Source organism: Dryobates pubescens, chromosome 19 (genome assembly GCF_014839835.1).
Source record: "Dryobates pubescens isolate bDryPub1 chromosome 19, bDryPub1.pri, whole genome shotgun sequence".
In the NCBI taxonomy this organism is placed as follows: Eukaryota; Metazoa; Chordata; class Aves; order Piciformes; family Picidae; genus Dryobates; species Dryobates pubescens.
The window spans coordinates 6,712,277-6,735,019 of NC_071630.1; the positions used below are offsets into that span (position 1 = coordinate 6,712,277).

The 22,743-nt window shown below is 41.1% G+C and overlaps 2 protein-coding genes across 2 annotated transcripts; both read right to left on the bottom strand.

The window, feature by feature from the left end:
- Window positions 1-7,473: 7,473 nt before the first annotated feature.
- Window positions 7,474-10,911, bottom strand: NUDT7 (nudix hydrolase 7). The gene is made up of 4 exons (XM_054170090.1): window positions 10,825-10,911; window positions 10,326-10,479; window positions 9,149-9,307; window positions 7,474-7,981 (listed from the first exon to the last, which is right to left on the bottom strand). The coding sequence occupies exons 1-4, from the start codon at window positions 10,857-10,859 to the stop codon at window positions 7,598-7,600; spliced, it is 732 nt and encodes a 243-aa protein (XP_054026065.1). The 5' UTR covers window positions 10,860-10,911; the 3' UTR covers window positions 7,474-7,597.
- Window positions 10,912-12,539: 1,628 nt separating this feature from the next.
- On the bottom strand, window positions 12,540-19,353 carry LOC104300816 (hypoxanthine-guanine phosphoribosyltransferase). Its single transcript, XM_009901135.2, has 9 exons — window positions 19,169-19,353; window positions 17,600-17,706; window positions 16,953-17,136; window positions 16,079-16,141; window positions 15,523-15,540; window positions 15,199-15,281; window positions 14,300-14,346; window positions 13,563-13,639; window positions 12,540-12,796 (listed from the first exon to the last, which is right to left on the bottom strand). The coding sequence occupies exons 1-9, from the start codon at window positions 19,184-19,186 to the stop codon at window positions 12,749-12,751; spliced, it is 645 nt and encodes a 214-aa protein (XP_009899437.1). The 5' UTR covers window positions 19,187-19,353; the 3' UTR covers window positions 12,540-12,748.
- Window positions 19,354-22,743: the final 3,390 nt, after the last annotated feature.

Below are 22,743 nucleotides of genomic sequence, written 5' to 3' on the forward strand. Positions count from 1 at the left end.
TCCTTCCTCAAAGCCTCAGTTACAATCATCCCCCAAACCTCACATAAGACTTGAAGAGAGTATTAGATTTGATATTTCAGTATCACATTTCTGGATGTCAGATTCAAGCAGTGAATGATGGGTGAACTAAGTCAGCGTTTACTTAAGCTACAACCCTCACTTTAGAAGAATAGACAAATGTGATGATTGTTTTTGAGGTGCATCATCCTAACATACTGTGAAAGCTTGAAGCCTAAGGATTCAGAGCCTGTTGTTCTCAGGCACATATACTTGAAAGCCAATGGAAAGTGCCAGACTGGAGGAATTCAGTCCAGAGGAGACCAATGATTATTCTGAAGAATTTCAGAAGCGTTGTGAGAAATTCTGAAGTTTTCATTTTGCTGCCCAGGCTGGGGAAAGGAATGAGTGTTCCTCTAGTATTTCTGCAATGTAGCCCAGGACTCTGAGTGCCTGATGTCTGAAAGACACTGATTTCTGTGCCAATATAAAGGGACTGATGCTCACAGGCACCTGGGAGAGAATTCAGATTACCAAGTCAGTAAGAGGTCCAGTCCTATTTATCTGATTAGTCTCATGGAAAACTTCTTCAAGCATTTGAAAAAAGGGCATTTTTTGTACTGCTAAAGCTAGAATTCACCCTGCCTGCTTTCCTAATGGACAGCTCCACACAGCAGAGGGATCATCGCTGGCTCTGGAACTGCACTAATTTCCACCAGCTGCAGATCTGACTCACGGTGCCTGAATGTAACTGAAATGTCTTTATATCCTGAGCTCCACAGTACAGCTCCAGGAACCATATGACTGCCCACCATACAAAATTGTGAACCATCTGTCTGTTCTGCTTAATAAGCCTTAATGTTTAATAAGTAAATGAAATATTTAATATTTACGGAAATGAGGCTGCAGGCTGCGCAGTTGCAAAGCGTGAAATGGCCAACAGAACGTACACAGCTGCATCTCTGCTTCTGTGGATGTGGCTGAGGAACTCCTCTGATGCCAGACACTGGCTGAAATTAACATTCCTTAATGAGCAAGCTTCAGGAGCAGAATCTTCTTATGCTTCTGTTTAGCAGGATGATTGTATTTTAAGCAGGCCCTCTGCACACAAATATAAGTGTTAATAAACAGGGTCAATAGTTAGGCAAGTAAGAAACTTTTTCCCCCTCTTTTTGTTCCCGTTCACCATCCTCCATCCCTCCCTGCTTGTCTCTTTGTTTCCAAAGTTCAATTCTTTTTCTTCACATTAGTCTCACAACATAAACTGATGAAAATGCTCACCTAAAACTTTTCAGCCTCAACATCTGTGAATAACCAGGTCAGATATAAAAGGCAAAATGTGGAGGATATCAAAAGAGCTTCCTTACTGACAGATAAGGCTCAAGGATCTACCCAAATGAGGCATATTAACAATAACAGATACCAGCCCCAATCTGGAAAGAATCCAACTAATGACCTGATAACGCTTCACTGGAGCATTTATTTTCACTGAGGCTCTTAAACTCTGAGGAATGTTTTATGTAGTGTGGAAATTGGTGTGGTAATCAGTTACCTTTGGTCAAAACTAGAGTAAATGCCGCAGCAGAGTCTAATGATCAAAATTAATGTTATAGTTTTAAACAACATGGATATATACAGAAGACAGTTCTCAGACTAAAGAGATTTTCTCCTTCTAATTGAGAGAAATAGTTTTCCTAGCAGAGCACTCTTTCATGTTCCTTCTTAGGGCTTTAAAAAACCAATTATCAGTTTGCATGGCTTCACAAACAGCCATGTAATGGACTGGAAGGCAACGTGAACAAGGCAGGCTAGAGATATTTGAGATCTCCTATTCATTCAGTCTTGAAGAAAAGCATGAACCCAGGCTTACCGTGTATCTTCAGGTTGCTCAGCCATGCTGAGTGTGGATGGACTGGAAGAATATTGCCATTCCCAGCCCACCAGAACACATTCTGAGAAAATTAGTAAACCCAGCAACACATCAAGTTGTCTGTGGTCAGTCGTGATGCTGCAGAGACATGCACATACAGTCCCATTCTAAACAGCCATAAAACGTGCGTTTTGGACAACCCTGTATCTGACTGCCCCCCCAGAACCCAGCAGCCAGTTTAAGGTATTTCCAGCCAGCTGCTGCTCGAGGGTTACCTGTGCTGGCCTGGAGGCTGCAGCAGGCTTGCTGTGACGCACCCGGGACGTGGCGCCCTCTCGTGGCGCTATGCTGAGATGCTGCCCGCTCAGCCCTTGGCACTCGGTAGTCCTTGACATTAGGCACCTTCCTAATTCTTTGGTCTTTTCCCCTTGGAAAGGACAGCTCTGCTACAGCAACTCCTTTCTATTTCCCCTCACCAGATAGCTTATGTTTCCCAGTTGCAGAACTCTTGTGTTTTTACATTCAAATAGTCTCTCTTCCTCCCCACCTCCCCACCGCCCCCCAGCCTTGTAGTCCAGGTTAAGAGGCTCTCGGAGATACAAAGGTCTCCTATCAGCTGCCTTCTCAGCCTGAAGATTGTGCCACTGCACACTTTCTTCTCCTCAAGTGAGGAACAATTTGATATTGGGTGTATAACATCAACTTCCTTTCTGTTAACAATATCCCCCTTTTTCTAAGCACTGGCAGGCATTTGTTTACATGTGCTCTGAATTCATCAGTTACTGCATTTCTAATGTGACAATTAATAGCTGAGATCCACCAATAATGTATTCTGTATGACTTCCAGTTTTAGCAATGAAACCTGGCAGTGAACTATAGCAATCCCATTTTATTCTGTTTATTTCCCATAAATATCTGTAGATGATCTAAAAAGATCTTGCTCTCAGATTTAGAACTACGCCCTCCTATTTTAGGGACAACTAACAATATATTCTAAACAAGTTTTGGCTTCTTTAAAAGTACTCAGTTATTTGATATTAAGAATTGTTGATAGCACTTGCTATGCAAATGTTAAGAAATAAAATACTGAATTGAAAGATACAAGGTAAAATATAATTTAGGTAGTATGTTGTTAAAGTAGGTATGCAGTATAAATAAAGCCTCAGAGCATGTTCTTTGGCCCAGCTGTGCTAAGGTCAATGAAATTCCTGTGATTTATGCCAACTACAGATTTGCAGCAATTAAATTATTAGGAAAAAGGAAACAGTTTCATTATTTTTCTCTAAAATGATGAAATCATTTCCATGCCCTGTTTGTCAGCCTCTTTTCCCGGGTGTTTGTCTTACTATACAAATACCTCTGAATACAGATTTACATCACTGTGTCCTTAATCTTTCAACCAGACCCGAGTTTTGCCTGGAATTATTCATTTCAATAACTGGGTATCTGGCTCTTACTGGGGCTACCACAAGCCTCAGAGACAAATTCAGCTTTCCTCTGAAGAACAACAGCTCCTGCTTGTTGCCAGTGGCTCTGGATGTTACTATAGGCACAAAAGAGGGTGCCGGCAGACCAGTAAGAACAGCTATGCAAACATCTTCAAGCAGCTGTGCTAGTGGACAGGCTCTGCAGCAGCTGCAGGATGAATTGTAGGGGAGTATCTTTAAACAATATATGTCCAAACATACTTTATACTAGAGTGGAGATCAAGATGGACATAGGTCAATAAATGGTCATGGCTGGACAGCCTAAAAGGATTACAGAATTCAGGGTGAGAAGAGGTAAATGTCCCCAAATTAATGAGCCTGTTGCTAGCCAGTGAACAATGTTTCCCCTGCAGCAGATTCTGACAAAGAGGATGATTGTTATTCATCAATGTTTCATTATTACTTGGATGGTTTCCTTCCTAGCACACATACTTTTCACTTTGAAAATGAAACAAAATCCACCCAAAATTTGAAGTACTGCGTAACAGGTCATCACACACTAATCAACATCATAAAGCACAAAGAAATTGATGTTGAAACTCAGACACCCATCCATGAAGTGAGCATTCTGACTACAGAGTTAAAGCTTCTGCAAGGAATCAGAACCAGGTCCTTTACATCTTCCTTATTCCTTTGATTACGTTTTGGGAAGAGATAAGCTTAGAGGGACAGAGAAGTTATCTAATGACCCTTTTACTATAACTTTTGGTGGGTTTGGTGGGTTTTGTTTTGGTTTTTCCTTTTTTTAAACTGGAGATGGTTTAGCATGTAGTGCTGAGAAAACTGCATTGCTATGGCAACCTACTGAAGAAACAGAATGGCTGTAGGTACATCACACGCAAATTGACATGTAAGCACTCACGGGAGGTTTGTCGTGAAAGACAAAAGCACCTCCAGATTTTCTGGGTTTTATATATATGATTGAGCCATAGGCTGAATACAAATAGTCTCCTTTCTTGAATATTTACATTCTCTTCTAACTGCTTTAACCCTGCATGGACTCAAGCTATGCAGAAGTGACCTGCATTTTAACTGAGCAGCATACATGGAACTTCTTGAAATTAAATGCACCTTGTCTGCTTTTTCCCCACCCACAGAAGTGCTGTAAGCTCGTGTGTACACAGTAGGGCCTCTTCAAAGGAATTAAAAAATATGGTTAGAATTGTTAAATACCAATTTACATACCATATATATATAAATGTTAAAACATTCACATGAATGTTAAATACCAAAAGCCTGAACACTGAAAAAAAATAGAGAATTGTTAAATGCTGAATCACAGCACATTAACTAAAAGAATGACTAACAACTCACATTAGAGTGTATGCCACTTATTTTTAGTTCCTTTTGTATCATATCAGTAATTTTCTTGTTCTGATACAAGCCTTTGCACTCATTTTACTGTCATGCTAGCCTTACTTATCCCATAGTTAGAGAATGTGATCTGGAATGTACTTCTAATACCTTTTGTCAACTGAGCAATTGCCCTGGTGAGTTATATTTTTAAAGAAAAAAGTGCAACAAGTAAATATATGTATGTAATATGGGTAGATTTACATAGATATAGATATAATATATACATATATCTCTATCAATCTATATTTACCTATATCTATCATCTATTAACATACCATACTTAAATAAGACATAAATGCATTTGCAATCAGTAGAGGAGTCCTTTAAAGTCACCAGCTTCAAAATAAAAGTGCACACAAATATATTTTATGGCATTCAGGTTTAACACAGGACCAGCAAGAGAACATTGGGACACCCAGGTCTTGGTGAATGCTTTGTTACACAACTTTGAAGACAGATATGGAAAGGAACAGAGTCACCTTAACACTACAGTGTCAAACTGAACAGAAAACAGGGTTAGAGTTAGGGTAGGGTTGGGGTTAGTTGTTAGGGTTAGGCTTAGTGCTAGGTTTAGGCTTAGGGAGTCATGAGCTACATCTTGCCTCAAGAACCATGGAAAAATTTTATCCAAGGAGTTCCCAAGGAAGCAATGTCCCATTAGTAAATGTGAGTCTTGCAGAACTGCAGTTTAAGTAACAAGGAGTTAAATTTTCTTTTACCCTTTTTGTGCTCAGAGTCCTTTTGAGCACTCATCCCCAGATGATATCTAACTAATGAATGAGTCTTCTGAGTTAAGAATGTACTTCCCAAATTTCAAAACTTACTTCAATAGGATGCATAATAGGAAGCATGAAGCTCCAGTTGTCTTGCTGCAGATCACTCAGGGACTTGCAGTTGGACCTCTGTAAATTTTGTTTTTCAAGTAGTTCAATTCGGTGATTTCATTAGAAAAATAAACAAGATTTACATTTGCTAAGAGGAGCAATGGCCACAACTGTTGTTCTGTCCTTACACTTACACACAATAATGTTTAAAAAAGAAAAATTAAAACAAATGAAAGGTTTGACTTTGTGCAATTTCTGTGCCAGATCAGGTCAAGAGATGAAGGAAAAAAAGTCTGCTGGGAACAGAGGAAGATGGTAAGTTAGCAATTACATCTCTTAGTACCTGTTTTGCTTACTAATCAAAGGTCTAATTGCTTTGCTCTATTTTAATGAACAATGTTCTTATTTTAATTAGTTACTTTTCCTGCATATATTAGCATTGAAAGAAACTATTGAGGATATGATCAGGAGTTTAAAGTTATGCTTTTAAAACTGTAGTAACACTTTCACAAGTGCTTAATAATGAAAAACCTAGCTGCTCTTCAGAGATCTGGCTACTGCTGCTCCAAGGATTTCATCTTAGAAAAAAAAAAATTGTCTTTCTTCTTTTCATGTAAAATTTCCACTGATAATTAACAGAGGCTCCAAGCAAGCTACTGTCAGCACAGGAAGGGTTTGATAGTATTTCGATACGAAAAATGCTTCAAGCTGGCCCAACCTTGTGAAATGTCCCGAAGTGACAGCCATTCTCCCAAGAACCAAGCTCAACGCTGTTCACAACTATTTGTGAGACTTGGGAAACTTTACCTTCTTTCCTGACAGAAGGTGGGAAAAAGGAGGCAGTGCCCTGTGAAGAGACTGGAGACCTCATGCAAATTGTTCCAATTCCTGTTACAAACCCTTTACCTAAGTACTTTTAATTGCCAAGGACATATGTAGCAGCCATTGTCTTTTCCTATGACCCATTTTTGACAAATGTGTTTATTTCCCTCGTGGGGCAGGAAATAACCTTGGTGTAAAGGGAGAACAGTAAATCAAGTTTTAGATAAAGCTCTGCCTCATGTTCCTGTGTGCAGCCCTGTGTTGGTTTGTAGGAAACTGGAAGTAGTGTGTTACATAGCTGGTTAGAAATCCACACACAGTACTGAATTGCCAAATTACTGAATGGGATTCTGCAGAGGCTTGTTCTGAGTGTGCTTGCTCCAAGTTGTCAATGAAACAGGAAACACAGTCATCAAATTTGAGGATAATGGTAAAATGCAAATGTCTGAAAAACATTGTAAAAAAAAAAAGTCTAAGTCCGAGTTCTGCTCAACCACAGCTCTTAGCAATTGCTCTATTTTAGCCCTCACAAATACTCCACTTTTCTGTCCTCAAGATGACTTCCTCTGCTTGCTGAGTGAGCAATGCCAACTGGATACTGAGGAGGAAAGTTCAGTGCTGTTGCTTGTGTACTGGGCTCATAGCCTACAAGAGATCCTTGTGAGAAATGTTAAACTGAGCAAGAGTAACAAAAGCCATTAAATCTCCCTCTGCCCTCCACAAGCCCAATCAAAACAAAACATGACTGTGAAAGCACTTGCCACCTTTTATGCTTTTATTGTACATTTCTATAGTACTTCAAGATAACCACCAAGACCATATGTATGCTGACATCTGTATCTAGTATGCCGCACAGTGACAGACACCCCCCCCTCCCCAAGATTTCATATTCAAATTCAAACATAAACATTAGATAAAATAGTATTATATCATTATATGGAAGGTAAATCACAGAGTGTCTTAGATCACATAGAACAAAGCCAGAAACTGGAACAGATCTTCCAAAACTATCTATTATAAAGTCCATCAGAAGTACCTCGTGCTTTTGGCAAACAGATTAGAATTTCTATGACTCCAGTTAGAGCTGGTGAACTTATAAAAATATTATTGAAAAATAAGTTTTAGTGAGTTCCAATTTCAGAAGAAATTCAAGTGTAAAATCCAAACAAATGATTGGATCAAAGGGAATACACAAAAAGCTGTTTCCTCCTTCAATACAAATTTATTGCCACACCAGGTTGTCATAGATTACTCTTCTTTCTTTCAGATAAGGATGCATATAAATTCATGAAGTTCTTCTCAGCAGAAGAAATTAAGTTGTCAAGATCATAATCAACTTCAAAGGTAGGTCTCTTTCCAAAAATTACAAGAGCAAGAAATACTGCAAAGTGTGCAGTGAGTCCCCATATTGTGAATGACCTTTTGTGTTCCTGGTCATCATACATAAAGCAATGCATCCAACTTAAGGAACCAGATAAGCTTTTATACGGCAAGGTCTTGTAATTTAAGGGCTTGATGAAGTACTCCAGCGGCACGACAAACACATCACTCACTTCATCGGGATTAGGCGTGGCCTGGAACGTATCCTCTATAAATCCTACAACTGGTGTTACCAAGTGATTCATCTGGAAAGAAAAGACAAAGGCAAAACTTAAAAAACCCAACCAAACACTACATTTGTAACATGTAAAAGAATGTTCTTTATTATAAAACCATATCAGATGTTACACACGGGGTACAAGACACCTATGAAATATTCTTAACTGTAATGCAATTGAATCCTTCCAAATTTGTATTTGATTTTAAATACATTTTAATAGATTTTGTACTTTTGTATTTGTTAAACTTTATTTTTCTATATTCTGTTCATCCTGTACAATCACATAGCAGTTAGAAGGGTTTGTCAGTTTGCTACAGAAATCAAAACCATGCATGCTCTCTCCCCAGTCTGCTGTATTTATTTGGTTGAGTTCTGACTTTAATTTGAATTTTCCAAATCACCCATGCTTTGTCATATGGCAGCATCTCATCTCCTAGGGCACAGAAATATTCTTCTATAGATACAGAAATATGATTAGAAGTATAGTTAGCTATAGAAAATGTACACTTTTCAGCACTGCTCCTTTAAGACCATTTTTATTTTAGATATAACCTCCTCTTCCATAGGGAAGCAAAATCTATTAAAATAGCTTGCATAAAGAGGACAAGAACAATTCTTTAGGATGATATGTGGCTGGTTCTATTTGTACCAAGCAAACGGCACTGCTCAACAGAAAGCAGTAACAGCAAATCTCAATGTTTGTTCCGTGTGCTGGAAGTCTGGAGAGACTCCATCCAAGTCACAATCACTTGGAATGTATGTACAGAGAAGACCAAGTAGAAGTTTTGTGGTCTAAACCCACAGAATTTTCTCTGAGGAATATGCTGCAAACCACTGAAAAACTAAACAGACCCTTTTCACATACAGCCTTCTTCAAGCTGAACAAATCTACTTCTCCCAGCCTCTCCTCAAAATCCACGTCCTCCCACTCTCTTACTCAGTTGGTATCTCTCTGTTCAGCTCTTGCCACTTTACCACTGTCTTTCTGGAACTCCAATATGTCTGTAAGTGGACATGGTGCACCAAATGTGGTCTCACAAATAGCAAACAGCCCAAGAATCTCTTCCCTTCCCTCTGATTGCAGCCCAAAACCAGTGGTTAGTTACAGGTTTGAAATGATCATTATCAACATTACAGAATAAAATAACCCAACCTTATTTTCTAACAATATGCTGATAAGTTTATTGCTTACTTTATCAATTCCAGGCACAAGCCTGCAGATGACTTCTACCTTCTCCGGGTCAAGTCCCACTTCTTCTTGAGCTTCTCGGAGAGCAGTATCAATTTCATCTTTATCTGCTGCATCACTTTTACCTCCTGGAAAACACACTTCCCCTGGTGATCTTCTCAGCTACAATTTAAAGAAGTACTACTGTTAAATATAACAAGTTTAGCATTTCCTCTTGGATCCACACAGACACTTGTTCATATTTCAGAATGACTTTCTTTGATCTATCCTTCCAGGCACAGAAGCTGGAAATGGTACTAAGAGGCTTCTGCAGATTAGAAGAAATGTGTCTTCTAAAGAGCTACACAAGAAGTTGGGCATATACCCAAATAATCCATAAACCTCTACTATCAGAAACACACACATCACTTGTGCAGTACTGTGTAGTTCATAGTATGCAGTCTGCCTTAATGCTTCTAAAATGCTGAAGAGATTGAAATACTCAAGAGCAAGAACTTCTAAAATACACTTAAATAACTTTGCCTTTAATAGGCCTCTATATCAAAGAGCAATTAAAAAGCCCATTCACAGTCAGTTTAATCAGCTATGTAACTGTAATTACTAGAGTCTTAAAACTTCTAAGGAAGACCCCAAACACCTGAAAAGAAGAAGCAGCTAACTTCTGAACACAGGTCGTCTATTGGGAGAAGGCAGGGGTGGAAATGGAAAGCAAGAGTTGTGAAAGAAAATAAAATACTGGCAGAGGAGTTCTGCAGGTGCTTGGGTGTTTGCCTTTCCTACCCAAAAGGGAGAGAGGAGTAATATGTAATGTAGACTGAAAAGTCACATTAATAATAGCTGCACTGCATTGTCAGCTGTTTTACTGAAGTGACAGCAAACAATCAATACTTCCATTTCTGACCTGGAACTCCTATTTTACTGTCACAGATTTCTGGGTATCTGGCTTTTTTTTTTTTTTGGCACTTAAATACTAGAATCATCGCTGCATGATAATGTCTGCTTGTGACCTTCGGCCGGCTGCTTGACCTGCAGATTGACAAGCAGGCGCTATGAACGTGCGGCAAGGCTGGGACCTGCGCTGAACACATGCTAAGCACTTCCCTGAACGGGACCTCACCGCTGCTTTCTCGCTTGCGTGCTCAGTTTGGCTCTGCGCTGCGGCAGGCCCCTGTTTACCTACCTGCATCGACCTGACGGTGAGCAGCAAGTGCAGCTTCCCCGCCCTGACCATGAGCGGCAGGAGCACAGAGGCTTTGCGCAGCGGCAAGTGGGAGAACCTGTCTCCAACATCGAATTCCCGCAGGCGAAGCCTGGCTGTCTCCTTTAGTCTCTTACTAGAAGCAAAGAGAAAGGAGCCGGTGACACCTCCAGCCTCCACACCGGCACCCCGCGGACGAGGGAAGTATTTTCACACAGAGCTGAACCACACGGCCATCGGACGGCCGCAGTGACCCAGCAGCCGCCACTCTGCTCGCGCCCGCAGCCTGCTTTGGGCCGGCATGGGCCTGGCGGCCGCCCGCCCCTGCCAGCCAGGGGGCGCTATAAGCCCAGGAAGACCTCTCTTTGTCTTCCTCCTGCCGGGCTCTCCCGCAGCTGCTGGGGACATCGCGAGCTGCAGATGCTGCTGCGGATCGGGGAGCGCCGCGGGCAGCGGAGGAAGGGCCAGGGACGACTGATACCTTTCCAACTCGTCCTCCCGCTCCGCAGCAGCCATCTTTGACACCCCCGACCCCAGAGTGGACCTTTCCCTTCGCCGCCGTTCTTCCAATCAACACGCGAGGCGGCCGGGCTCCGCCTTCTGACGGGCTGCGGGTGGGCCGCGTGACGGCGGCAGCGCGCGGCGTTCCCGCTGCCGGGCTGGCCTCGCGGGGCGCTGTGGCAGGCGCTGTGGCGTCGACTGCGTGTGCTACGGGCAGGATATTTCGCAGGCCCGACGGCAGCGGCCCTGGGCCTTATCCACCTGGAGAAGGCCGGCCTTAGCTGCCAGCAGTTCTCACTCCAGGTGGGAAACGCAGAAGTCCGCTGAGCGGCATGGCATCGTCCTCTGCCGAGTGGCGTCTGGCCCACTCTCGGGGGACGAGGACAGCGGCAGCGTGTGGTGGCGCTGGGCTCCGGCGCGAGCCGTGCCCCTTGCCTTAGGTAAGGGTCTGTTCACACAGGCGCTGGTATACTTCTCACCCGCTTCAAGGGTAAATACCACACAGATCACAGCGTCCATCTCTCAGGGATCTCTGGAAAGCCTGTTGCACAGAGCTTGGTCACCTGTAGCACAGGACTCTTCGAAGCAAGAGGATGATGACAGACCCCATGGAACATTGATGCCTCTCCCGGAATTCTTACCATAGTATCAGTCAGGGTTGGAAGGGACCACAAGGATCGTCCAGTTCCAACCCCACTGCCAAGGGCAGGGACACCCCACACTAGATCAGGCTGGCCAGAGCCTCATGCAGCCTCATGGTCTTAAACACCACCAGGGATGGTGCCCCAACCACCTCCCTGGACAACCCATCCCAGGGCTTCACCACTCTCATGGTGAAGAACTTCCTCCTCACATCCAGCCTGAATCTCCCCACCTCCAGCTTCATTCCATTCCCCCTAGTCCTGTCACTACCTGATATTCTGAGAAGTCCCTTCCCAGCCTTCTTGTAGGCCCCCTTCAGATACTGGAAGGCCACAATTGGGTCACCTCGGAGCCTTCTCTTCTCCAGACTGAACAGCCCCAGTTCTTAAATCACAATGTGTGCGTGTGGGGGGAAGAGTCAGCTTGTTTTACTCATTTAGTACAGGTATAATGAGGTGTAAGGGACTGCCTCAAGTTGGTGCAGTTTCTGGGCAGGAAAATTAAGCTTCCAGCTCTCATTAGGGACACACAACTAGTGGAAGAAATTTCCTGCTGTAATGGTTTATTACCCAGTCTTAATAATCGGAGTTACCTGCTTTTCAAGTAATACCACAGAGGTATAGTCAACCTGTGATCCCTTGGAAAACAAGATACAACACCCCAAGTTACTAGAATGTATGAGAACTAATCTCGGTGTAGTTACGTTCCTGTTTATTTTTCATTGCATTAAGCTAAAGAACTAAATGTGTTTTCCATGTGGTATGTACAGTTAATTAACCTCAAGTACTTACATGTCTATCTGTAATGTAAAGTGCATGTATTTACACACATAAACTCACATGTAAAAATAAGTGAAGTTTATATATAATATACATATTGTGTTACTTCATACAGTAAATTAAATCCCAGACATAATTAGATATGCATGTACTTGTCCTGACTGTGTCCTCTGTAATGCCAGCAGAATATAGATTGGTACATTCAGAGAATACCAAGAGACCTCAAGAACCACCTAGTCCAACTTTTCAGGCTTGGCTGTTTGATGACCAGTGTTCTATTTGGATTTCAGTAAAACTTGAGCACAACTCATTCACCCTTAAGCTACTTTACATGATCATTATAGGGAAAAAAAATTATGTAGGATAGTATCTTTGGAAAATGTTACCATTCTTCACTGAAAAGTGCATAATTAGTAAATTACGTGTTAATCATCCACACAGCTGTACATGCCACTGAACTATTGTTCCAGAAGACTGATGTTATCAGATCCTGTATTTCTCTTTAGCATTTTCTTTCAGAATGCAGATGTGCTAAAAAAAAAAATTAAAAAAAAATTATAGCTTTAGTCAATCTTTAAAGAAAATGCAAGAATAATTTTCAGGCACTAAGCTGCAAATTTAGTGGCAAGTTTGCTGCTTGCAGGAAAATTGAGATGTTAATACTGCTACCAAGCTCATCCGTAACTGAAAGATTTGTATATTCTGAAGAGGTCAGGTTTGTTCAATTACTGTGTCCTTCTTCATAGTGCTTTGCAACAGCATAGACTCATTATATGTCTTTAAAAGGCCTGGTTTGTTTTATTAAAAAGACTTCCAAGTGAAAAATTTTCCACTTAATCAGATGTAAGAAAGTACTTTGGAAAACTAGATCAGTTCTTTCTGTCAGTTGTGCTCTTTCCAAGTCTAAGAAGACTAATGAATATCTTGATGGACATGTTATACAGTGTAGGAAAAACTTCCACACAGCTTTCTTAAAGATATGACTAGAAAAGGGCAACACAGAATTTCGTGAAGACAAACATCAAATTAAAGCAAATTACAAATTCCTTTCTTTTCAGATGGAGCTGGCACATTGTGTGCTGCCAACCGTCCTGGAGGATTCTGAATGGCGGAGTAGATTCATACCGAAGGCAAGGCATAAACAAATTCTTAGGCATTTACACTGGATTATCAGCTTTGCACATTTTTAATAATGTTTTTGACCTTTTAAGGGAAGTTTTTAGACAGATTGGATGTTTTGTTAATTGTGGAAATACTCTTGGTACAGGTTACCTGTAGTAGCAGTCGAGGTACTTACATTTAGGTCTCTGAAGTATTCATTATAATCCAGAGCATAGCCAACCACAAATTTATCTGGAATTTCAAAGCCTACATCTGTAACAAAATGCATTTCTTTTTAAACTTGGGTTGGTGTAAATAGCTTTTAAGTACAGTTTGTATTCAACACATGCTACAGCTATTTAATACATAAACAAATACATCTTTCTTTCCAAGGTATTTTAGCATGCTTCTTTAAGCCTCAGAGCTGTAAATGGTGAGAAACGTTAAAACCTATACCAGCCTCATCAGTTAGTAAATACAATTAAAATGGTAAAAGAATGCCCTTTAAGAACAAAATAATTACCTGAAATCTACTTCCAAAGTGAGAAGGAGATGGGAGTGAGATTTTGCTTGTGTAAAGGGTAGATATACTGCAACTCAGTCGGGATTTTCAGTTTGAGAACAAGGGCAAGTTTAAGATGGTGTCAAAACAAGTGCCTTTTAGGGTCAAAGCCAAACAGTACAAGATTGTGGCATGATTCTATTTCTGGCAACAAATAGTCGTGCCTGCACACTGACCAGCCAGAGGAGGGAAAAAAGGTGGTGGTCATGAGGTTTCAGCATGGGATAGCTATTTGTTAGTTTCCAAATTTTTATCTGTTTTACCCATTTCTCTTGTCCTTACTGAAGCTTAGATGCCAGTTGTCCAGTTTACCATGTGAAGTGAAATTGTGAGATTGTATTTTGGACAACGAGAAAGCTACAAGTACTTACAGTCTGGTTTGTAACCTGGACTTCGACTTGTCCTTTTGACGAGCAGGCTGTAAGGCAGAGCAGAGAAGATTAGGTTTCTTGAAGTATCCTCCACTTCTCCCCATCTCTCCCCTACATCTAGTTCCCTTCAGTTCTATATCCCAAACCATTACATTTTCATGTAGCAATGTATCAGCCCAGGCTGGTAAGAAAGTTCAAGCAGCTTGTAAAGACTCCAGCAGGGAGAGAGAAGAGGACAAGCTGCACAATATCAGTGTGATTTCTTCCACAAAGGTATATCCACTCTTACTTTTCATGTGCACTTCTGAAGAAATGCAGAACCTCCTGGACAGTCACTAGGAGGAGCATAACTGGTACATAACCAGAAAGTGTTTTTTCAAAGCGTCATGGTTACTTGACAGAGACAGGGATATTCCCAAAAAAATTCCTTGTAGAGATCAAGAGTGCCACTTGAAGTCATCTCCCAAGTGCTGACAAACTCTTAGGTTCTGAAAACCTGTATAACTGAGGATATTAAAAGTTCTGGGTGTTGTCATTCTAATATTGAGAAATAACTGTGGAGGTGTTGTGTTAGGAAACCTACGGAAAGGGCTAAATTTCCTTCAAACAACAAGGAAGTGAGAATCAGGGAATCTATCAGACTTCTTGGGCTATGCAAAAAGAGCCAGGAAATCTTCTTTATTAATTTTATCAATCAAGGTGGTAGTGCATATGTAGATTTCCCAGTTTAATGAAGACTTAGTTTTTCACTAGCTAGATAGGGATTGCTTCCTGGTTTTACTTCCTCTTCCCCCAAACTTCAAACCAAACCAAACCTCCGTCCACTTACATTGTTCACCTAAATGATTTTGCTCTACCTTCTCATTACAGTTCATTAGTAAGTGGCCATGTTGTTATACCTCACAACTTTTACCATCTTTGGTTCCTTTTCTTTTAGTTTTGAAAGTAGTGCTTTCATTGTTCTACCAGTCTCAATAATGTCCTGAAAGAGATTTAAAAAAAACCAAAAACAGAAAAAAACAGAAAAAAATAAATCCTCTGAGCCTGAAAGAAAAACCAGACTGCCAGAAGATTAATGTAAAATATACACAGTAGCCAGGAACCCAGGCAGCACAGTAACATAATTAATTGTTGGTTTGTGTGCAATAGATATTGACTTGCAAAATGAGGAGAAAAAAGTCCATGACATTCCCTCACAGACACACACTCCAGTCTTTACTTACCTCTACTACTAGCACATTCTGGAAAAGGTCATGTAGGGAGAGAAAGAAAAGAAAATATTTACATGGCAGTGTTCAGTGAATTACACAGCCAGGCAAAGTTTGCACTACAGACTTCAGTTACAAGTTGCAATTGATTTTCAAAGGAGCTTGTCACCAGCTACTTAGGTTGTTTTACTGCCTTCTGAAGGGTCTCTCTGTAGTATTTTATGGAAGAATAAAATATTGTGAGGAAGCCACCCATGTCAGCTTTATATAATTCTATGAATAGTAATGGCATTCTAGAATCCTACTGGATGAATCCGGTTTGAGATGGTTCATTTCTGGGAGCTACAGAACAAAATGTGGAACAGGATCTCTGGAAGCATTTGGTCCTGGTTTAATTAAGTTTTCACCGAGGTGAGTGGGAATTAACTCGTTGTTTCAAAGCATGGCATTTTAAGCCAGTGTTAAGTGGCTGTAAATATGTAGTATTATAATTTTAATAAAGGTGGAGACTTCCTGGAAGGTGCACAAGAACTGCTCTTCACCCTTAAAAGCTGAAGATGCCCGTTCATACCTTCCCGTTCAGTGTAGACAGTTCCTCAACAACAATACTGACTTTTTCTGTAGGTGAATCATTCTGGAAGGAGAAAGATGAGAGGGAAATCACATGAAGTGCTCTAAAGTGTCGTATGTGCACAAATGGTGTACTGCTCTTGCTTTTTGCCTGTCAAATGACACTTGCAACTTTACACGGAACACCTTCAGTAAAATTAAGCAGCTGAGAGCGAGAGGACTGAAGTATCAGTGTGCACAGATGTTTGCATGGAACTAGAATACATCCATATTCACAGAATAGTTACCACAGATTTTAGATTCCATGAAAAAAAAAATTACAGAATATTATAAGTGGTTGTATTTTGTATAGGGTAAATTTTGATCAGTACACAGAGCTCTAGGCTTCAAAGAGGGAAGAACATAAATCAGAAAAGAAGAGCATAAGTCACCACTTTGCAGTAGCTGGCTCAGGCCAGCTATGAGTGCTTCATGCAGAAGATACCTGTTCTGCAGTGCACAGATTGTCAAAACAGGTCTTTCCACCATTATCTATAGGAAGCAAGTCTTTGATACTAAGCTCCTGTCCGTACTCCCTCCCACCAAAGCGTGCCATCGTAACAACAGAGCAGAACCTGTATGGAAAGTTGGGTGAGGGAGGATGTTGGACCCTGGTTTTGTCATGTTAAGTTTTCCTTCCCCTGAATATGCCATATCCATGTGGGTGTTTGGGCAGATCTGTAAATCTGTTGCTTTTCAGTATGTAGTAAATTGAGTTGCTTTGAACAGGGTGTATGCATAAATGCATATTTTGAGGAGTTTTCATATAAACTACCAGTGTTCAGAATGCTGGGCTATGGCAGAGTCAATTTGCCAAAGAGAAGGAAGTTGCTTACACAGTAGCTTTTTACTTTAACAAAATCCACAGTAACAGGCACAGATTTATCACCGTTTTGATTCAGTGCTTTTATATGGTCCAGCAAATCAGCAAAGAATTTATAGCCTCCTTTAAGGACACAGAGTGCAACAATGTGATGGCTTCCCATGTCTTGCATGATATCTCTAGCCAAACGTTCTGTCCTGGAAGTTAAAGAAAAAAACATCCTTTGTAAAGACTTTTGTATATCATATTTGTTTGTCCTTATATTAAGCAGTTTCCAAGTTACAATTCTGATCTTGCTATTAGGTTTTTGTGATTCTGGCAAATTGTGACCACTATGACATAGGAAAGTTGGATGCATATTTAAAGTTCACAGCATCATGCCTACCACACTTAACATACTGCTAATTTAATCCATATGTCAAAATAATGTAGGATAGGAGAATGTAAAGATACTTGAGATATGATGGAACCTTCACTGGGATTGTAGAGGAATCCTCTCCATAAAAATCCACTTGCACTGAATTCCAGAACATGAGAGTTATAGCTGCAGAATTTTCATGTTTCTCATGGGCTATGGCAGGTAGAGCCTCAGCCTTTTCATTTGGAGAGAAATGAATCACTGATACTGCTATCACTATTCTTTGTGGTTTACCCTTGTACCTGTCCAGGATGAGTCCATGAGGAATAAAGACTCTTTCTAAATCTTCTTCATAATGCTTAGGAATGCAAAAGAGATTTTTGTTATAGCCACTTTCTTCATCTCTTATCTGCAAATGAAAGAGAAATAGCTCTAAGAGTAAAACCAGCTGTACAGGAGAAAAGAACCACAGCCTTCCGGTTGCTGATAATGTGGAGAAAGACTCCCCACCCAGCTATCCCAATAATGTGTCAAAATGAAAATGTATCTGAGAGTTTTTGAGCATTCTGATAGAACAATTCACAATCTGTCTGACAATTCACAAGCTAGTGTGTTTTTCTGAGATGTGAATAGATAGATAACTACTTTGCCTCAGTCATTGTAAGAGGAATTCTCAGCCATCATCGACTCCTAAAAAAGCCCTTAAACAACAACAAAGCCCCTCCATTTCCCCTTCTGCAGAGCACAGCAGCTTGCTTGTGCCAAAAAAGGCAAAAAAAAAAAAGAAAAAAGAAAAGAAAAATATTTAAGGCAAGTAGACTGGGATGACAGCTTGCTCTCTAGTCAGCAGGTGACTCTGGGCTGCTGCGCTCACTTGTGTAAAAGGGAAAGCGCTGTCTCAGAAGTGTAAATGCGCAGCTAAACTTCTGGCAGAGCTAAGCACATACCAATCATTAGCTGATGTCTCAGTACACAGCTAGTTTAAGTTCAGCCTTGTTGCAAATTAATTTAGCTTCCTGCTGCATTTGGTGAGAGGCATCACAACTGTTTCAGCTCAAGTAAGGGATGAGTGTTGTCCATCTTAATGTAACTATTGAATAAAGCTTATCTTGTAGCATGGAGGTGTGCATAGTGATTACTGCTTATAGATACTCCAGCAGTGCAGTTTAGTGCCTTTTATTTGGTTAATAACTTTGCTCATTGAGACTATTTAGTGCTAACAATGCTAACATTAATGTTTGTTGCTATGTGTGAAGCATTTTTTAAGGTCTGCTGAAAGGTTCATGATGAGAACCTTAAGAATTGCATCATTTTGAGCACTACATCACCATAGCAACATGTACATGTGCCTTACAGGCTCATAAAAGCAATTGTGTTATGGCACATGCTAAATAATACAGCAGTATCCCATTATAATACAGCAATCTACTAAAACTATCACACAAAATCATTACATTTTTAAATCATAAGCTTATAAACTGAGGAATTAGTTGTTTAATTTAGATTCAGTTTCATCTGTTGTTCATTTACTGATGTAGGTTTCTGATATTAAGGGGAAAACCCAATTGAATTCACTAAAGGCAATTTTATGTAATAAAAAATTAATAAATTTTTCATCAGCACAGAAGGAAATAATTGGAATGCAGGTATATTAAAGTCAAATAAATAATGTCAGAAGTTTCTAAAAAAAATGTAAGATTCCACTATTCTGAAAGACAGTTTTTCTTCTGAGTATAAGAAACAAGGCCTTTCATTAGTCAGTATTTCTGATGTCCTGCTATTTTTGCTGAAGCTAGCCTCTTCCCCACACCCAGTACTCCCTTCAGTCAAATAATCAAATAACCAAATAGGAGTGCACAAAGCTTTCTTACCTGCAGTCCACAAGCCATAATCTGACTTTGAACTATGCTGTCATAGAATGAGTTGGTGTTACTACTGCAGTTTGTCTTGCTCTATTTTCATGTTGCAGTCAGATCATGACCTGCTTCTCAAAGGTCAAAATTGCCATCCTTCCTACAGGAAGCATTATTTGCTTTTGCTAATGCATTGACATCACAATCCCAGGTTCTTACTTAATCAGATTAACCAGAAATAAGATAGTCATGAGCCCTGCTGGAACCAATCAGAGTAAAGGTATGGGAAACGAGGGAGATGCAAAAAGGAAGATCATCAATCAAATTAGTGAGAAGGACTGGGTAGGTTTTTAACTGAGAACACAAATCAGGTATTTGGATGTAGCAAATGATAATTCAGTGATGTGTACATAGAATAGAATAGAATAGACCAGGTTGGAAGAGACTTTCAAGATCATCGCATCTGATCTATCATCCAACACCACCTAATCAACTAAACCATGCAACCAAGCAGCCCATCCAGTCTCCTCTTAAACACTTCCAATGATGGTGACTCCACCACCTCCCTGGGCAGCCCATACCAATGGGCAATCACTCTCTCAGTGTAGAATTTCCTCCTAACATCCAGTCTAAACCTCCCCTGGCACAGCTTGAGACTGTGTCCTCTTGTGCTGGTGCTGGATGCCTGGGAGAAGAGACCAGCCCCCGCCTGTCCACAGCCTCCCTTCAGGTAGTTGTAGAGACCAATAAGGTCTCCCCTGAGCCTCCTCTTCTCCAGGGTAAGCAGCTGCAGCTCCTCATAGGGTTGGTGCTCCAAACCCCTCACCAACTTTGTTGCCCTTCTCTGGACGTGTTCCGGCAAGTCAACATCCTTCCTGAACTGACTGGCCCAGAACTGGACACGGGACTCAAGGTGTGGCCTAACCAGTGCAGTGTACAGGGGCAGAATGACCTCCCTGCTCCTGCTGGCCACACTGTTCCTGATACAGGCCAGGATGCCATTGGCCCTCTTGGCCACCTGGGCACACTGCAGGCTCATGTTCAGCCTACCATTGACCAGTACCCCCAGGTCCCTCTCTGCCTGGCCACTCTCCAGCCACTCTGACCCCAGTCTGTATCACTGCGTGGGGTTGCTGTGGCCAATGTGTAGAACCCAGCACTTGGATGTGTGGACCTGCCCTTCCTAAATCCTTGCTGGCTGGGCCTGGTCCCTTGGCCATCCTGTAAGTGCAGTGTGATTGCACTCAAGAAGACCTGTTCCATAATCTTGCCTGGCACTGAGGTCAGGCTGACAGGCCTATAATTCCCTGGCTCATCCAACCGGCCCTTCTTGTGGATGGGCACCACGTTGGCCAGCTTCCAGTCCTCTGGGACCTCTCCAGTGAGCCAGGACTGCTGAAAAATGATGGAGAGCGGCCCGGCCAGCTCATCTGCCAGTTCTCTCAGCACCCTAGGATGGATCCCATCCGGTCCCATGGACTTGTGGAGATCCAAGTGGCTGAGAAGATCGCTAAATACATCCTTCTGGAACAGAGGCAAACTACACAGCTCCCTGGCTCCTTCTGCCAGCTCTGCAGGCCAGCTGTCTGGAAGACATTCTGTCCTGCTAGTAAAAATTGAGGCAAAGAAGGTGTTAAGTATCTCTGCCTTTTCCTCATCTCTTGTTACTACGTTCCCCTCCTTGTCCACCAAGGAGTGGAGGTTGTCCTTGACCCTCGTCTTGCTATTAATATATTTATAGAAGGACTTTTTGTTGTCCTTCACAGCAGAGGCCAGTCTAAGCTCTAAATGGGCTTTTGCCTCCCTAATTTTTTTCCTACAAGACCTAGCAACATCCTTAAACATTCTATGGGATGCCTCACCTTTCTTCCAAAGGTACATAGCAGGTAACCTGCTAGACCAGCTTCTTACACAGTATTTGACATCCATTCTTTTTTAAAATTCCTGTGCTGACTTGGTGCCAAAAATCAGTATTTGAATAAGCAAAGCTGTGTTTGAAAGATAGCTTGAAGCAGAGGTCTGCAGCTGTTGAAACATGGTCAGACCTGTTTGACATTCTTCTGGTCATCCTTTCGTGAAACAAGGGACTGATAGGACTGATAGTTCCAGTAAAATGCTTCACATCACTTAAAATCAATTTGTACTGACATTCACTGTAATCTGATTATTTTAGTGTACCAAACTGCACTATTATCTGGGATTAACATGAAAGATTTCTAAAAATTAATCCTACTAACAAAATGAGCTAAACCCAGCTTGGGTACAGCATGTTACAGAATGTTCTTACCAGGTTGGGTACATTTTGTTAATTCAACTAGTTCAGTGTTTTCTTGGGGAGAAAGGCACATTGATGAAGTTTTTTTCATGCAGATACTCTTCAGGTCATAGTTGATAACATTTGGGATGATGCAGGAATGTTCTGCATCTACTATAATCCCTATAGATGGAGAATGTCAGGCAGGCTACCATATAGCCTCCAAAATTTTATGAAAGAGTTCATAGAAAATAGTCAGGTCACATGGATTTTAAAAAAATAGATGTAGGATCTCTGGGACACTTACAATAGCAAAGTTTAGTGTTAAGGAAAATGTACACTTTCATTAAACTTCAAGCTGGTTCAAGAAGCCTCTGCTTACTCTGAAGCTCAGAAGGCTACCTCCCAGACTATATTTGTTGGAGTGACTTTAAGATTCTCTGTGAATTTCATAGAGCCATAACAATAACCACATACCACTGTCACCGGGCAAGTACTTGAAAATACAATAAATGTGTTAGCAGCCTCAATTAGTGGGCTGAGATTTGCATTGTGGAAGTTATTGCTGCCATGAATGTTTTTATTGTCACGTTTTAAAGAAATTAAACTCCACAGGTGAAGGGTTCACACTAAGACAGCCCTTTGTCATGGCTGAATAAGGAAAATAGAATGTAGCCAGTTGGCATCCTTAGATGCTTTCTCAGCTGTAAATTGTGTGATCATACTCCCCTAGGAAGGAACAAAAGCCTCTGAGTGTGCATGTATTTGTTCCATATGGGAGCCCCAAATGCATCTTTCTAAAGTTAAAGGTTTTGAGGTAAGCAGTGTACCGAGCAAGCCAGATACCAATCTGTTGCCTTCCTCTGAAGAAAGGATACTGAAAGACCGGTAAATGTAGCCCATACAGACAGACTGGAGATTAATTAGATTAGCACTGATAGCTTGGTGAAACAGCAGCTAGTCAATACAGAGCAACACTACCCTTGTCCTTCTCACTATTCCCTGAACTACTGAATCAATAATTAGTTTTTTCAGGAGACAATTTTGCTCTTTACATACCTAAGTTTGTTAAACAGGTTTACATTGCATTACAGTGAAAGTAACTGCTCTTTAGCCTGCAAAGGCCTTCAAGAAGCAGTGTGTATTCACTATTTAAGTCCTGTCAGGCAGAAAGCAAATACATGATACTGGGTGTATTGTACAGCTGCTCACGAGATTAATGAAACCTTCAACATCAGACAAAGTGTCCACTAGAGGGGAGCCTCTACCAAGAGAGTTCTTGCCAAAGGGCAAAAAAATCCTGCATTTTTGAAGCAAACTTTCTACTCTAAGAAACTCT